General features: G+C 33.0%; 1 protein-coding gene across 1 annotated transcript; it reads left to right on the top strand.

Annotated features, from left to right (window-relative positions):
- Positions 1-10,683: 10,683 nt before the first annotated feature.
- On the top strand, positions 10,684-11,295 carry LOTGIDRAFT_137906 (hypothetical protein; the record flags this gene model as incomplete). Its single annotated transcript, XM_009047920.1, has 1 exon — positions 10,684-11,295. A coding segment is annotated over one exon (612 nt), but the record flags the coding sequence as incomplete, so codon positions are not given.
- Between the last annotated feature and the right edge of the window lie 7,882 nt (positions 11,296-19,177).

The raw sequence follows: 19,177 nt of genomic DNA, 5'->3' as shown, positions 1-19,177 counted from the left end.
ACAATTTAACCAGATGATAACATGCTATCAAGAATGCCATGGAGCTCCAATTGTTTGAACGATAGTGACGACCTGGTACAGTTTGTTGAATTTAATGTCTTTTCATTAATGATTGTGTAATTTGGACTTTATGAAAAAAACAGATCTTAGATTACAACATGAATTCTACCTAGTAATATTACCAATACAACCGGAAGTCATTTATCAATGACGATTACCTTCATGTGACAATGATTGACATAAAGCTTTAGATGTGCTTTATGTATCAAATGTCATTAAAAGTGTATGGATCAACACTTCTTAGATTGAAACTCTGGGGTCCAATTCTAAAAGCTTTATTGAATTTGAGCTCAGCTTTAATAAGAACAGGAAATTCTTCTGAAATACCTTATGGTATTCTTCAACCGAGTTTGTCAACTCGATATCTCTTTGAACAGTACAATAAACCATTATTATATTACGTGTATTTACTATTTTTTGCAAATGAAGGGCACAAAAATGAAATGACCTGATTTCGATCTGACAGCAAATCTCGAGTGCCATTGTAAACAAGCTTATCATCCCAGGTTGTTAGGTGTGTGGATAATCCAGGAATAACCATCGTAATGAGTGGTAACGGGTTATAGTCTATTTTCCACTTAACCATAATGCCCCCGCATCTCCTACCAAAAAAAGGTTAATATAGCCCCTGGAAAAAGTCAAAATGGTACTATGAAAAAGTTTAGTTCAAATCATACAATAATTTTTGGTGCCATTTTGACTTTTGGGGCTATTATGCTTGGGTGCCATGTTGATTATAACCCGTTGTAACAATCAACAGACAGAATCCATCTAAACTATGTTATAGTTGTAAAATATGGATTCTGAAATATTCTTTCTTCTTTGATGTGTAAATCTTTTATAGGACTCCCAGGAAAATAATGTCGTGAAACATTAGAAAGTAACATTCAATTTAAGATAAACAATGAAAAACATTCTACATTTGTCACAAATTACATACTTGACTTGAAGATAAATCGTTAAAAGTCAAATGTTAGTCTGATAAATTTGTCTTGATTTACAATTTTTCTAATAAACAGTTTGTCTCAATGGTCGGATAAATTTGTTTTGATACGAGCATTATTGTTTCAAATATAAATGATATATTGTAGTTTAAAAATGAAAATAAAATAAATCCTTTTTGGTTTAATGAAGGGTAACAACAGTGGTAAAAGCCCTTTCCCTTTTCCATTTGTAGAAAAATATCTGACAGTTTGTAGTACACGAGACCTCGGGTTATTGTTCATCCAAAAGACTAGACACGATTTCTGTTAGCCCTTGGAAAGTTTGAACCAAGGCACCAAGAATCGAACTCTCTGGGCCACTCCAGCTCCGAAGAATTACAGCCAAATGTCTAATGGTTTGTAATGTCGATCTGTCGATATCTGGTCCTCAATTTAAACAAAAATTTTTTTTAGTGCCTTGCCTAGCCTATAGCCTACTGATGGCGACTCAAATCCTTAGCCTTTGTTTGAGGTTTTTAGTCAATTTGTAATTTGTAGATTCTTTTTAGTAACGTGGTATATTTCTTTTATATTGCCCACAAGAAAACCTCTATTACTTATACTGCATCTTGACTTAATGAATTAGATTTTATCAAAAAGACAGTTTGTTCTCTGCGAGTTAAACCTTCTGATAAAATATTGCAGTTGTGACTTTATCCGATTTCTTCAGGGACTCGCCAAGAAATTGAGCTGTATAGAAAATGACATAAAAATTATAAATCCAATTTCACTAAAATCGTGTGTTAAATTATCTTTTCCACGTGGATTTTAAAGCTAAATACGTAACTTTGGACTTACATTTCCTTCACGCGAGTATAAAATTATGTAATTTGGAATATGCTTATTGTAGGTCTGATGGAGCCCGGAACGTTCAATTTCTTGTATACCGATGTAAAATCTGGTAATTTTTTTCCATTTTATAGGACGTTAGTCGGAATAAGATGCTGATTTGCTTATTATCTTGTGAAATTTTGAGAAGAGTGCTCTTTTAAATGAACGTTTGCAATGGTTAAAATTTAAATTGTTTTGGCGTCCGTTCGTTGTCAGTGGATTCTTCTTTCAATCTGATTGGTTTATCACGAATTTAAGTGGTTTCTTTTCTTGCTATTTTTTTGAAAATTAATTCATAGTCTGTATCGATATGTGGTTCATAACAGGTAATACTTTTAACTCATATAAAACCAAAGTGAATGCTACATTAAAATATTTTCATAGATCTAAAGTTAAGAAAGGCAACTGAATTATTTCATTTAACGTGTGTTTTATATCAGTGTTGAAACATACACCAGAAAACTACTGAAATTTCAGACAAAACTGGCATATTTTGTCATTAACTCACCAACTTGGTCTATTTTAAAGTTTTGTTGATTAATGAACCGTCGACAACATGCCAGGTTGCTAGTAGATTGTCCGTTGATGTAGGTAAAACGATTATACATTACCTGCTAAGATTACTAAAATGATTGTTATCTTAGAATGTGTTGAATAAACGCTAGATTTTTAAGTTTACATTTCAGTTCAACGTGTATATTGACACTAAGTTTGGCTGATAATCAGCCAAACGAGCCCAAAAGTGCAATCTATGCTCCAAACATGATATGGTGGATGGGTTTAAACCAAAGAGAAACTTGTCCATATCCTAGTACATCAACACACCCGAAGCTATTACATTGTGTTCCCCTGTCGGAGGGGCTGAGATTGAAGAAGTATCTAGTCGTTCGGATGGGACAATAAACTTAGGCCCCGTTTGCTACAGGCTGTGCTCTGTAAAGATCCCTCGACAGTTGGATATTGAAAAAGAGCAGGCTAATGTCATTGTCCTAAAAAATTTATCCTTATTGCACACTACATGGCATTGCCTGTCTTCAAGAGCCAAATATGATGCAGAAAAGTAGGACGTAAAAATCCATTCATTTCATTTCCTTGTTCAAATCAATACCTTAACCCGATATTGGGTTTCAATGAATGAACGAACCACGTTTCTTTGTGAGTACATCATGTGACCTAGCACCCTACCAAATACGTGGTAGGAAAAGGCATCAGTAGATTCCTCCGCAACCTCATCCCCTGGCAAAAATTCCTCCCCATTCCTCCCCTGTTGAGAAGCCCCGGGATAAATAGTTAAGGATATGCGCTGAAAGAAATATTGCTCGACAATTAGTCGGCACTGACTTGTAGCTCTCGTTTGGAAGTAATGTTTACAATGTTACAGTTTTCTTTTCTCCTCACTGATGTAACTAAAATATACTTTGATGAAATATCTTGCAGTCTGTTAGAGATTATCAAAATAAACAGAGTTGTAGGTATTTATATGTTAAGAATTGTTGATGGGTAAATAATACGGATATATGAGTGGGTGCAAAAATTGCTTGCAGCAATGTAGTGTAATAACTGAACATAGCTGTTGAATTGAATTGAGAGGAAAGATGGATTAAGCGTCTCCAAAGGGTACAAAATGTATATATAGACTTTTCAAAGAGTAGACTGAATTACACCTGAACCCCATCCTCTGTATTTAACACGATATATCTGAAACGTCCAGACCAGATCACTACGTAAAATCTGGTAAGAAAACCATAGTTAGCCAGTAAACCCTCTATAATACAAGCCTTTATTCAATTTCACTATGAGTAATCACATTACATGACGTATATTCAGTACGTGAGCGGAATCAGACACCTGGTACCACCAACACAACAGACCAAAACCTAATTTTTCTGAAACCTCAAAATAAACACTTTCAAAATCTCACATCGAATATAGGTACTCGGGTAAACATGGAGAGACCCAATTTTGCGACTGAAGAATTAAAAGTATGCAAAACTTTTTTCAAACCTAACCGATCTTATAATGATAGGCATTGAGATAGCATGATAAATCAAGATATACTTTATGATGATCTAGAGATTCTATAGTGGGAATGGCTTGTTCGAGTTTGAAATTGATCAATGTTAATCTGACGAGTTGTCTTATTGTTCTGTTAATCTGTATAATATTCATAGGATTTGGTGCTAGATACAAATCACTATCATATGAAGGGCAAAGGTTAGTTTATGTCAATCTGTACTGATTTTAACTTTGCTCTGCGTGAGATTGTCATGGGTGAATTTGAAGGCTCATCTTTTGTTTATGGACATTGGGACATTCCTCTAATAATGTAATTGCTGCTTTTATGGCACTGAACTATCTTGTTTGCTCGTTTAGTAGAATTGTACGAGGCGACAAAAGACGGTTTAACTAGTCTCTATAGAACAAATCTTATGTGTAATTTTCTGTTTTGTTTGACCAAGCATGATTGAAATGCCGTTATTTCGGCACATATTTCGATATTTAAATGGTCCTGGATATAATTTTCGACCTGTTAGATGCATTGAAACAGAATTTGGCATGAAATGACTTTCCGGGCTAGAACACTTCATATTATAACGCGATCATTTTTTGGTCAAATGTATAATAAAAGAGTTCTGGATCATTATACGAGTAGGGAAAATCAAGGACCAAACTCAAATGCAAATCTAGCTAAGGATACATTTTCATGGGGTTTGCTTCTAAAACAAACTAGTAATAGCAGGGAACGCAAGTAATTAGCACTCATCATTACAGTAACTATCATCTACTATTTCATCTTAGTAATCCGACTATTCTCATTATAGATCGACTTTCAGATGGCAATCAAGGCTTCTAATGTTACAAATTTACTCGACTTTTAACTTGAAGTAACACGCATTAGCTTACACATAATGAGATGTTGCTTTTTTACATGACCAATTTTTTAAATGAAAAATCGTAAGGGAGTCAAATATGACAGTGGGTTCATTGTCATCTATATAAGCACTTTAATCAAATCACTTGAACATTACGTCTTTTATTGCGCATTTTAAAGGGACAGGTGTGCCATTTTTGGGGGTTGATTTTAGTCTTGAATATAAATTTTCTTCAGAAGTACTAGAAATGTACGAAAATCACATAATTTCTTTAAAAACACTTCAAACTAGGAATTTTACTCACTACTTCTATATATTTCTTTTCTGTATATCACAGCGTATCTTAAATTTACATACAAACGGTGATAATTCTGGACACAGTATGTATGAATAAATTTATACACCCTGGTAGGCAATGTACGCCAACCGGAAGTAGACTTTTACTCTAAAGATCAATTACTAATATTATGGATGGTTATTGTAATTTTAATGTTCTGCAATTAGAAGGTTTTGTGGTTTTCGTCAATGCTTTACGACCGACAAAAACAGGATATTTGTTTTTTCGAATTTTAATTATAGTTGATAATGACGTTGTGAGCAATTATACCTCTAAGTTCAGTCTTTAAGTTCTGATTATGGGAGATTGGTTAGACGGTTGGATTTGATATCCACTCATACAGACTGCACTTAATAAAGAAACAACAACTTCATCTTACAAAAGTAACACTTGCTTTAAGATCCTACCTACGAGTAAAATACGAATTCATTTATGACATGAATACATTGGCTTATAGCTTTGATATGCTCAATATAAATCGAATGCCAATCTGTCAGTGTAAAGCGTGTTTTCGGGCAATGGTCTACCTGTAGTTTTGGTCGTTTAATCTGGTGTAACGATTGTTCAAGTTATACCATTACCTTTAGTTAGTATAATTACTGTACGGTTGAACTCCTGTATGTTTTACAACTTTATTTTCTCTTATGTTTTTCAGTCATCTGGAATATTGTCTACGATAACAGTAACAGAAATGTTCACTAAACAGGTAAGTTAGTTTGTATTCTTGTCTGTCTTTTATCAATTTCTTAGGAATGGGAGATTATTTGTGACTTTCAGAACTAGATTTTATAGTTTATATTATTCACGAACTCTGGAACAACGTTGCGCCCTTGGCGATTATGTATACCTTTCACATCATTGGATCGCAAGCTAATATGACAATGGATTGATGGGTGCTTGCACTCCCTGTACATTGCCATTTGATGTCTTAAATATTCCTTGAATCAAAGGTAATGTATAAAGGCGTAATGAGCGAACTATGAAGATAAGACATCCTTGTCGATTTTCCTTTCCATGGTATCACACTAGTTAGTTCTTCATATCGCCTGGTGGACCTTAGGATTGCATTGTGATTGGAATTGCGATATGGGATACTTTAAATGCACCCAGTTTTTGTGAAAAGTTTTTCTGCGCGTCTGTTGTGAGGTTGTAATCACCAACTGCTTGAAGGCTGTCGAACACTAGTTTTTGTCCTGTATTTGATGATCAATACAGGTGCGTTTTTCCAGAAGGAAGTCCAAAGCATTATTGAAGAACGTGTCTCTTTTTATTATAATTTCCTGTTGATATACTTTGAAATATAGACATATATATCCCTTTGACAAAAATATGTAGGCCTAACATGAAAATGCTTATTATGTTTTAAATCAGAGTTGTACACAGATCAGAGAAAATGATAGAAAAAAGCCTTCATATTTGAACTAGATAAATATATATTTGGATGGTTGATAAATTACAATTATCAAAGGTCCAGCCTAATATTCAGAAACAATTATTCATTAGATATCGTTATTACTCTAATGTCCAGTGGCGTGTTTAAAATATCACTTATCTTGTATTTGAAATGTCAAAGTATTTCGCTATTTGAACTTTAATCATACGACTATTTGATCTGTTTCTTATCAATGTTGTAACTCTTGTCTAGAATTGGTCTAAAAGATGGTTAATTCATTGGAAACTTTGATACTTTGGTAATTATTTTTCTATAAATTCGCCAAATACCTAAAATTACAAAAAATAGTGATAGTCAGCGTCGAGACAGAATCTGAGCAAGCAAATACTAGCTATTACTTAATAATTATAGTGCTCCACTTTTGTTCGAGGTTGGTATATTTTAGATGTTCATCTGATTAATGTCGGGTTCTTATTGCATTCTGTACTTTTACAGCACAATATTCGCTAGCATAATCTTCAGAAAACTCAGGAACTGTTATATGATACTTATGACTCGAGAATAGAATGAATAGTTTTACGATCCAGCTGTTCTGCATATGAATAGATTAAGGAAGACCGCATGATCGTCAGATGCACTATCCAAATCTTTGAATTTCCACCTCTTGGAGAAATCGATTACCTTCTATAACCTGCAACCATATGATTAAAAAATACACTTAAATCAATGCTAGTATCAATTTTTATACACCCACATGAAATGTGGAGCGTATATTGGCGTCACTCCGTTGAACCGTTCACAAGTGCTCGTATACACTCTAGAGAGCACAATTCTTGACGGATTCTGACGAAACTTGGTATGAGTGTTAGTAATCGCCCACGAATGAACCCTATTTAAAATGAAAAAAAATGGAAAAATGAGTTATTGCCCTTGTTCTTGAAAACGTGTTCAACACTCTTAAAGCCACAATTCTTGTTGGATGTTAACAAAACTTGTTAATCATCACTTCAAAAAGTTCAAAAGAGGATTGAATATTTCATACTGGTAATTATAACTGTACTGCCAAATATTTTAATTTCAAATAAAAACTGCCAGTGGGCATATATTATCTTGCCTGACAAGCTATCTTATATTAGAAGGAACTTTACACCGCTGAAACGTGGTACAAACAAAATTTCACGGCCATCCTGGATTTTGTGGTATCTAGCACAGATGAACGATGATATCATATTGTGAACATAGCATTACCACCCCGGATAACAACATTAAAAAATACTTCAATATTGGCACTTTAGATTGGCACTTGGATACATGTCAATTTAATCTTCAAACTAAATAAAACAAGTCTAAAGCTTGATTTGAAATGAGATGATGAAAAAATGGAAGAAAAAGTTGGCGATAAAGAGATAAGGGGAAATAAGAAGTGAAAAGTAATGAAAATTTATGGCTTAGTTTAATAGGAATGAAATGAAATGAATAATTCTCATCTAAAAAGCACGGGAGAAAATTGGAGTGAATAAATCAAATAGATCAGTTTCCTTACGATGATTGGAACCCATTAGATGTATTTGTTCAAAAGCTTGTTACCATAATGGTTGTATTAGCTGATGTAGATTTCAAGATTAGCGATGTATTGACACAATGTTAACACAATGGTTTTGTCTGAATGTATTTTGATACATATACAGTTTGTTAGACGGTTGTCCAAATGTTGTCGCAGTAGTTTTGTCCAAGATAATGATTTCTGATTCGATTGTTCTAAAATTTGGATTCGGTCATGTATTAACAAAATGTTAACACAATGGTTATGTCCGAACTTGATAAATATATGGTTGTTGATACTGACTCAATACAAAATGTTGACACAATGGGTTTGTCCGAAATTGATAAATATATGGTTGTTGTTACTGATTCAATACAATACGTGGCAATAAAATTCCTTTTTGAATATCTTAGTAATGTAAAGTACCATCCTTTGACCAAAATACATTTGCCAAATGTCAGAAAACAGCTAATTTACAAACAGATGAAAATGTGAGAAAAAATGATTAAAATTGTAAGATTATGTTAATAATATATAAGACGAGACTGGACTATAACTTATATAATAAAACTGCCATGTAAATAATGAAAATATGTCGTTATATAGAGTTATCGTATATTTTTTGAAAACTGTTTAATAACTATGTATATATAAAGTTTGGAATTGCAGTTTTTGTTTATTTGGGTCAGACTAACCCGCTGAATTGATAAAAAGTTTTTGTTTTTTTGTCTTTTTTTTTTTATTTATATGCGAATTTTCTTCAATCTTGGATACATTTTGAAGACATTATGAGAATATATTGGTATCACCAGTTTCAAAATAAATATTTCTGACAGACATCATCCTGAACGTGGCGGCTACCCCTTGGTTTATATCCCCGATTGAATCCCCACTTTATTTTTTACAAATTAAAAAATTCTGAAAATCATCCGCTTTTTACCCAAAATATGTGTCAGAATACACCATATCGATTCAATTTTTCGACAATTTTCTTGGGAGAACCCACTCAGATGCCCCATGATAGGCTTCCAACAATGCCGCCTCTACATTGTCTACCTTTTGACTGTTGTCCCTCATTAAGTCAGTCTGTCCCCTATTTGCACTAATATGGTCTCGGGAGGCTGGTACCGCTACTGGCACCATTGCATCTATTTTCTCCATTGATAATAAGAGATTATTATAAGTTGCAATGGGAAATTCGGTCGCAATATCCAAATTTTCCCAAAGGAATAAAATACACCATTCTTCCAACTTGTAACCTGTATTTACAAAAGCTGGTACAGATTAAATGGTGGAAATACAATCAAAATACCGAGCCCACAGAAATGTACGTCAAGTTGGCAATTTGTTAATATCTTAGTTAAACTAGTATCATTAGTAAACTAAGAAATACTTTAATCGGTATCACTAACTGTCTGTTCTTACTTTTTATGTCTACCACTTGACGACTTGGCACAATATTTTACTTAATTTGAACTTTTATCTATGTTAATTATAGTTTCCCATCTGTTCATTTCATTCAGACTGTTGTCGCCATCACGATTTAATTGGAATTTGTATTACAAAGCGAGTTATTCTTTTTGATGAAATTGTTGTTATATATTTTGTTGATGTTGTGAAAGTTGAATCTTGCGCAAGTATATAATTATATAGAAGCTGGATTTTATGTATCATAAATACCGATATTTTGATATGTCATTATGTCGTAGGTAATATCATATTTACAATGTCAAGGTTTTACGAACTTCGTCTTATACATTGACTGCAATAGCCACCTTTTTTGTATCATGAAATTTGGTGAATGCAGAAATTTGATTGGATTATAGGCTAACGAATACAGCCAACGAGAGCCCTCGAAAGAAAGTCTGTAAACCATAAGACAATATTTACTATATTATTACTCATATTGAATATTTGACTTTATGTCAAGAGCTCTCATTGGTTGTATTCCCCGGTGTACAATCCAATTAAATAGCTGCATTTCATGAAAATTGCGTATTGCATTCAAGGTATTAAAGGAAGTTCACAACAGTTTGACATTATGAATATATCTGCTTCGGTTAATTTCAGTAACGATTGTTCCCGTTTTATTTAATAATACAAAGGCCTGTTATCAGTTCAAAATAGTATACAAATGCTAAATGTAAGCTTTATCAGCTGACGAAACCAAAAATTTAAGCGATTTAGAACATATTTGAATCGTCTAAGAGGTTTGCCTCCCATTTTGTTTTGTTCTTTGTGCACACCGTAATAACAATACACATTAGGTGTCGGCTTTTCTGATTACCGAATTGCGATAATCCGAAATATATAGCCATATCCTTAATTACTAAGATATTATGAAATTGAAGACTTAATATAAATAGCCTCTAAGGAAATATATTTTGTAATGGAATGCAGCACGAAAGTAATTATTATTTGAAATACCAATAAACTTCAGCACTATAGTTAATGATTTATGATTTCTTCTTAACTTCTCAAAAGAAATGTTGAGTAAGTAACATTGTCTTTTTTGTCGTCCAATTATAAATTTTCATTCTCATTCAAAACCCCTTTTTTTTCATTTACTGGCAATTTCATTTTTCACCCTTATAACAAATCTTAATTTTCATTCTCTGGCAATTTCATTTTTCACACTTATAACAGATCTTCATTTTCATTCTCTGGCAATTTCATTGTTCACACTTATAACAGATCTTAATTTTCATTCTCTGGCAATTTCATTTTTCTCCTTTATAACAGATCTTAATTTTCATCCTCTGGCAATTTCAGTTTTCACCCTTATAACAGATCATAATTTTCATTCTCTGGCAATTTCATTTTTCACTCTTATAACAGGTCTTAATTTTCATTCTCTGGCAATTTCATTGTTCACACTTATAACAGATCTTCATTTTCATTCTTTGGCAATTTTATTGTTCACACTTATAACAGATCTTCATTTTCATTCTCTGGCAATTTCATTGTTCACACTTATAACAGATCTTCATTTTCATTCTCTGGCAATTTCATTGTTCACACTTATAACAGATCTTAATTTTCATTCTCTGGCAATTTCATTGTTCACACTTATAACAGATCATAATTTTCATTCTCTGGCAATTTCATTTTTCACTCTTATAACAGGTCTTAATTTTCATCCTCTGGCAATTTCAGTTTTCACCCTTATAACAGATCTTCATTTTCATTCTTTGGCAATTTTATTTTTCACCCTTATAACAGATCATAATTTTCATTCTCTGGCAATTTCAGTTTTCACCCTTATAACATCTTAATTTTCATCCTCTGACAATTTTAAGCCATTAGCCATAATATTTGCAGTCTTTATGTCGAGAGCTCTGATTGGCTATATACACCAAAAGAAGTCAAGGTATTAGACGCAGTTCATAGTAGCTTAACGTTGTGAAAATGTAGATATCCTTTTTTGAATGTCATGGGGTAAACACAATGAAGTATATTCTCTATACCCAACATTACAATTATTAAGATAATATGATAAAGTGAAGACATAAGATAAATACACTCAAAGGAATAATCTGTAATGAAATGCATCACGAAAGTCATTATTAATAAGATACCAATACCATTATAAGTTAACGTTTATGTTAACTTGAAACTGTCTGCAACGTAGTCGATGAAACATTAAAAAAATCTAGAAAAACGCTGCATAAGTTCAAAAGGTAGTAACTGGAGTTTCTGTTGATTAATTAAGCAAATGAAGACGATTTTTTTTCAATGATTGACTATATAAAGAACTAGATAACTTTCAAATCAATTCATGAATCTATTGCTCTAAGCTCACACCAATTGCCTCCTAGGAATAATGGTAATAAAGTTCTGGTATTGTAACCCTTGTAACGTATTTTGCTTCACGTCAATTTTCATTAAATATGTTGAGTATATGGCGTAATGTTAACCAACAGTAAGTGAGCGGCGTTATAGATAGAAGTCAATTTGTTTAAAATTATCAGCCAATAATTAGGCCTACTGTTCATATATCATTTGATACATCAACACTCTATACAAAAGACAACTCATTTTCAACTTGTGTACATTCTGATAACTGAGTCCAGAGGTGTTTGAATAAGTGGAACATTAATAGGCAAATAAAGTTTACAACGGACTTCATGCTAAGAGCTAAGCTCTTTTGGGAATTTGATTTGATTCTTTAGAAAGTGTGTAGCTTGAACTTAAACCGACTGAATCATTGCAAATAATATCTTTTGGGACAGATTTATGGTTGTACTCAGAGCTGAACTTCGGTAGATTGAAAAACTTAGTCTTGCTTCTTTCATCAGTAAGGACTATCTTGTGCACAGAGTGATCTTTTTTCAACAAGAAGTGTATAATATCTAAGTTTCATGAAGTGTGTTAAGGAAGATTCTTTGTGATTATTTTTATTCTCTTCAAAGAAGAACTGAGAGAAAGGGGTAGGTAAGTTATGGTCAATTTGTTTCTCAGTTACTCGTAGTTTAAATTTGCATTAAATTTGAATTAATCATTTAATTAATAGATCACTTATTTAATCGTGTCATTTAGGTTATCTATAAGCATTGGCGGCGCCAGCCTCCCGAGACTGGGGGTACTGACTCATTTGGGAGGTGGGGAGGGTACAACTGTCGAGGCTGAATTCAACTTTGAGTTGGCGTCTTGTACCAAGCCTCTCATGGGTTTCCCATTGAAAATGTGCGAAAAATTGCATTATGTCTTGACACATATTTTGGGACAAAAACATATATACATCTTATTTTTTAAATTCGTGGGAGTACAATTAGGGGCCAAACCATTTGCAATCCCATTGTGGAAACCAGTATAAAACAATTTTAGACTGAATGCATATTTACGACATTTACAGGCATTTACAGTTGCTGCATATAAATTGATACCATCATGGTTAAATACTAAATATAATTGATTATCACACGAATTTTCCTTCAATTAACTATATTATGCATTTCAAAATGTGCCTCTTACTGCGATATCTATCTTATATCTGAGTTTTCCTACCCGGATTTTGGTACTTAAATGAGTTGCGAAGTCAGTTGCTTCCTTATGTCATCAAATACAGTTCTGTATCCGTTTTATGGTAAATTCCCACAATGTCGAATTGGAACGAATCCTTCATCTTGACTGGATCTTTTGAATGTAGTTACGTTGACTCCAAGACATATTTGCCTGCTTACCATTTCCGTCGACAAGTTGAAAGTTGAGTTACCTTTCTTTTACCCACTATGGGCAGATTTGGTCGAGAAACATCTAATATACCAAAACCACCATTTTTAAAACATGATCGTGTTTCTCTTCGAAAGCCAGAAACTTTGAATTTTTATAAAGAAATTAAATCTGTGTCTTATTTTTATGTCTTTGTAGTTTATTTTGGCTTATCTAAATTTTTAACTACTGCCAGTTGGCAAAAGTACAAGACAGCTTATAATTATTAAAGTCAAATCATTAAAGTTAAGGAATTGTCTTGCAACTTGGCAAAGTTTCCTTATAGGTTTTTGTCGGTTTTCGATGCCAAATTGCCTGATTTAAATCTTATATACCTTTCAAAAACATTTAGATATTGTTATTAACTGAAGGCAATGGAGTTCAACTTTCTACTCATCTGATCTTAATATACAAGTTCGCGGCTCAACTAGATGTAGGGGGTAGGGTAACTTTTTTCTGCCCATATTCTCTCCTGCATTCTGAAATCTCCTCTGTGTAAGCAATTTAATGCCTGTTAATGGAAAATTAAAAGACTTAAAGATTTTCAGACTGTAGTTAATGCTATTTCATTCATTCATATATTTTATTAATTTTTCATTTTTTCTCGGGGTCTGTGGATTTGGTTCGACCATTTGCCCTCGTAGTTGAGCCACTGGTATGTATTGAAATATTACCAGAGAAACACAATTGATCTAGTTTCTTGATTTCAAAACGTCGAAGAATCGTGCAAATCTTAAGAACATGGGATGTGAGGATTTGGCTATGTATTTGTCGCCAGTCAATCCATAAAGCGTGTTTTACATGTCAGCGACTCCGACCTGTATTATTGACAGGGGAAACCAAATTGAAATATACGTAGGTAACATCTCGACGTATGTAGGGATCGGCCCGCATTACCTAAATTAAGCGGAAAAGCTCCCAGCATTCTGAATCATCAGCTAATGAAGACTCTTCCTTACTGTAATCTATACTATAGAAAAAATCGTACATTATTTCCTAAAATTATGTTCTAGGCTTTTCATGTTACAGAATCAGCGCCTACTGTATGATGAGTGAACAGCAATGTAACCGAATGAACGTATCATTATAATCATAGCGTGAGAATCAATGAAAAATTTAGAAATCTGATTAGATTTTAAATTAAAATTTCTTCAAAATTGACAGAACATTCAAGTATACAATATCAAGTATAACAACAGTTTGACAATTAATTTAACCGAAGAGGGAATTCGGCTGGATTATCTTCCAGGAATCTCGTGTTCTAAGGAATTGTTTCCGGAATAATGCTACAAATGATGTTTATCTTTCAGAGTTCTCATCACTTTTCATATTTTCATTTCCCCTCGAATTGATAGGATTCGCTGAACTGTTGAAATTGGTTAATAATTGCTGGTTTCAAGGAATATGTTTCGCCAATGATGTTTCCTATCAGAAGCTATCAAACGTGTCCAAAACAACTTATAGAACTTCATGATAAAGATATATCAATTGACGAAATTTTATACTCTGCGTTATCTTCAAAGTAATGGATATTCATCAGAAAAAGCTTAAAGTATTATCAGAATGAAAATATAGATAAGGTCAAAAGATGCTTGTTACTTTGTTGTTCAAAAAAAGGATTAAATCCCATGTATCGTTTGTCAAGATTTAATAATTGGTATGACTATGAAATCAACTTTGCGTTGGCGATGCTCAAATTCCCTTCCTCTCTCTTGTGAAAAAAGTAATCCTTGATTTATGAACATTACTTTCGACTACTTAGATTATATTCTGTTTAAAAATATTCAATTTGTACTCCGCTTATTTCAAAATATATACGAATCCTGTCAGAAAAGCTCCAGGATTTTCTTCTCTTCCTCAAGCTCAGTGGGTTTATCGAGCGGACCCATTTTGAACAGGTTGACGCCATTAAGAAAGCTGTAGAAATTGCAAAAAAACTCCACCCCTGAGTGCATGCAAGCGTAGCTAGAAAGCTGGGAAGTGCGTAAGATTCCAGGAGGATTACTTCGAACGGGAAAGCTAGAACACTAGTTTGTAGAATTGATTCGAAGTACATCTGTAGTCAAGCCAGTCCTGGAAACTTTTCTGATATACCTCGTATAAATAAATCGGTATATAATCTCACTTGAATAATAATGATAATAATAATAAAGAAAAAAAATATGTTTCATAATCGCTAAAGTGGAACATTAAATGATAATGCTAACTATATTAGTATAACATTATGAATATCACCTCGTTTAATTACATTAATGATCAAATATAATAATTAATTTAATAGTCGTTTGAAGTTTGTAGTTTGGACTCTCAATAAATCTTTGATAACACCAGTCCCTCAAACTTACATATCTCTTATAAATAAATGGGTGAAAAATCTCACTTTTATATTAATGATAATAATGCAAAAAAGAAAACAGAAAAATGAATTCACGGTCTTTAATATGGAACATTAATAGACAATGCTAACTATATTAGTATAAGATTATGAATATCACCTCGTTTAATTACATGTATGAATGATCAAATATATAATAATTAATTTAATAGTCCATTGAATATTGCAATGTAACGCCAATGTTACTAAATAAACAATGGATGACGCGAGTCACAGATGGTTATATAATGACCGAGTTCCACACAAATATTGAACATATCCAATTTAATGATGTTATTGGTTTAATTGTATTCGTGAATTATATCTATCTGGTTAGCTACCAAACTTTATGAGTATTTTATGTCGGTGGACCGTAATTCCATAGAATTATCGACGGACGCCACATCATTTTGAAACCATTAAAAATGTTTTTTTTTTTTGTTTCTTTGGTATATTGTGAATTTACTGTAAAGAAACTCATATAACTACAGGATTGGCTTTAACAAATTAATTTGTAAGTTTTCATGCGTCTACTCGCTGTTTATTGTTATTTTGCTATCGCACAGTTATAGCGTTCGTTTTACAACTGATTGTACAGCTACTAAGAAAGAAAAAATCATCTTTATGAAACAACTTGGTTTCACGAGGATCGTTGCTACCAGTTAGTTAGCCCAATCAGTTGCAGAAGAGTAGGACGTAAAACTCCAGTCATTTCATTTCTACCAGCTAATTATCCCTGGCCAAGTTTGTTGACATTAGTCAACTGGAATAATGAGGCAGATGAAAACATACTTGTTGCTTGTTGGAAAATTAAAGTTAAAATATTGGCCAGTGTATACAGAGGAAAACGGTTTTTACAACGCATCACCAATGTTCTGTCAACATCAGATTGGTCAGTTGATGCCAACCTGCTCATTGGCATAATATTAGCCATGGAGATGGGTATGATCGGAAGCCATTCTTGCTCATTTTTTCCAACAAATGGAAAATATTGGACAAATGTTGGTGAAAAGTTGATAGTGACAATCGTGCTTTAGTCAGTGTCACCAGACATGAACACGCCGATCAGGACGAGAATCTACACCATTTATGAAGGAGAGCGTGTTACAAAAATAGAATTCCCGGTGGAGGGGCCCCCCGCTTATCTTGTTGAGCAACTGTCCTTAAAATCCATTCCATAGAGATATCACTTATCCTTCTAATATTTTTATTTTTTACTAGCTACAGACTAATTGACAATATTTATTGTGACTCAGTTTGGGATTTTGTCTAGATGATTTTGATGTGAAAATATCAGGCTGCTTTTTGGAATCCATTATTTGACAGGTTTGAAGTCTGTATTCTTTATCAGTTGATGTTTGATATGGAATTCTATCAGCATTTTTATGCTAATAATGAATTTTTTTGTCTGTTCTCGTGAAAAATGAAATGGGCCATATCTATGTTAATTCTTATCAACAATTTGAACTACATGATTCAGAGTACAGAAGATTGTTTATGACATAACAGATTCATCGACTTATCTTAAATTTCTGACAAGTTCAGGCGTATATATAAACAGAACTTCTTCACGACAGATCTCTCTGTATATCGATACGTATATACTCTTTCAAAACACTTGCGTTTGCCTTAAGGCCAGTGTCTCAAGAAAAGACGAGTCGTCATTTTGAATTTTTAACGTGTATAATTCTGGACAGACATGGATTTGGAGGCTCAAATTTCGAGGTCACTATTACTGATTAGCTAAAGTAAAAATTTCTTTTTCTGAGACTAAGGTACGATGGTCGAACGCCGGTGATCTGTCAGTACAGAACATTGACCTCGGATTTAAATTCCAATAATAAGTCCATTGACAGCTGCATAATAATGTGTAAGAGTTACATATTCTATGAGCTTTTTTCAACAAATCAGCTGTTCATGGAGATAAATTTTTGTTATAAAACTTTTTATAAAACTATAAATGAAATGAATATAATTGACAGCACACCTGTTTATCGTCAGCTATTGTAGTTTTCAGTGGATTTAAGATATAAATTAGATGCGTAAATTTAGATAATTGTTGTTATAAAAGGTTAGTTGAGCGTATTTAATTTTTATATTTTTATACTCGTGAGTTAAATTGATAGATAACTGGTTAGGTCATCACACTTGGTCACCACGTCATTTACATGGATTCAATAGTGGTTTCTTGGTTATCGTAAGAGGGACCGATATGGAAAAAGCGTCTAGTCGTTCGGATGGGACAATAAACCCTCGACAGTTGGAAATCGAAAAAAGAATCAGGCAAATGCTGCTGTCGTGGCAAAATTTCCCTCATTGCAACCTGCCTGGCGTTGCCCGTCTTCATTAGCCCACATGGTGCAAGTAGGACGTAAAAGTCCATTCATTACATTTCATTTGGTTATAATGTGACGGGCCATGATGACTATATCATGCTCGAGAACTCATTTTGACTTGTGATGTGATTAACTAATTAATGAATATTTATCATAGATTTACATTCCTCGTTACTTTTGATACCTTAGATCGTTTGATGTTTTATTATAATTAAATAGAAAGCAACCTGTTCACAAACAATTGTAATTTGTAGTGGATCTGACGATCTTAGACATAGCTTTTACGGTTTAATATGAGAAAACAGACTTTCCAACAAACGATCATAAGAAATGCCTGATATGTTTATTATTCGGTATATTGGAAATGTTTACAATGTGTTAAGATTACACACGAAACAAGTAACTGTCGATAAGTTAATAATTTTACCACCTGAAGCTAAGGCTGAGATCTGGTACATGACTTGACACTCTGTTTGAATTTTTAATCTTATTTACCTGCAGGGCAAATTCTGCGAAGTTAATTTTTAAAACTGAAATAGAATGAAATCCCACGGTTTATTATGAAATAGATGAACACACAAAGATCATCTGTTATTTATTTGGGTTCAATTGGTGTTTTATTTTTTTTTTTTTGCTCTCCTCTTATCTGTGTTTACACAGAGTTTAAAATGGATTTCATCTTATTTGTGTGTTTCAAAAATTATCCACTTTGACGTATATGGTTATTTTAATTTCGAAAACGTTTGGTTATTACGTCACTATTGCAAATACCTTAAAATGCCTTGAAGTAGTTAAGGTAGCTAATAGATAGCCGATTTAGTTTCGATTTTTCCTTCATTTCTGCTAGTGTTTTTCAAATTGTGAAATCGTTCAAGTTTTCAGTTTTAAGGTACATTGTTATTTCGATTACGATATAGATTCCAAACATATGGTAAGACTGAAATAAAAAAAGACCAAAAAAACAGAAATTTTACACTACAACGAGCTGGTAAAGAAAATATTGATAAACATTGCTGAAGTGAATATGTTTGTTTTGATATTGATCAGCTGTCGTATATTATTGTTTATGTAAATACAAAATTGACAGTTTGTGGCACGCATGATGTGCCACAACGATTTAACAGATCATTGCAATATGTTCTTAATATACAAATATTATTGCATACTGCTCATTATATAAATAGTAGTATACTAATACATCACTGTTTTACAGGAATAGTACTTTAGAATATAATA

This window comes from Lottia gigantea, assembly GCF_000327385.1.
Source record: "Lottia gigantea unplaced genomic scaffold LOTGIsca_119, whole genome shotgun sequence".
Taxonomy (NCBI): domain Eukaryota; kingdom Metazoa; phylum Mollusca; class Gastropoda; family Lottiidae; genus Lottia; species Lottia gigantea.
This window is presented reverse-complemented; position numbering and strand designations above follow the sequence as displayed.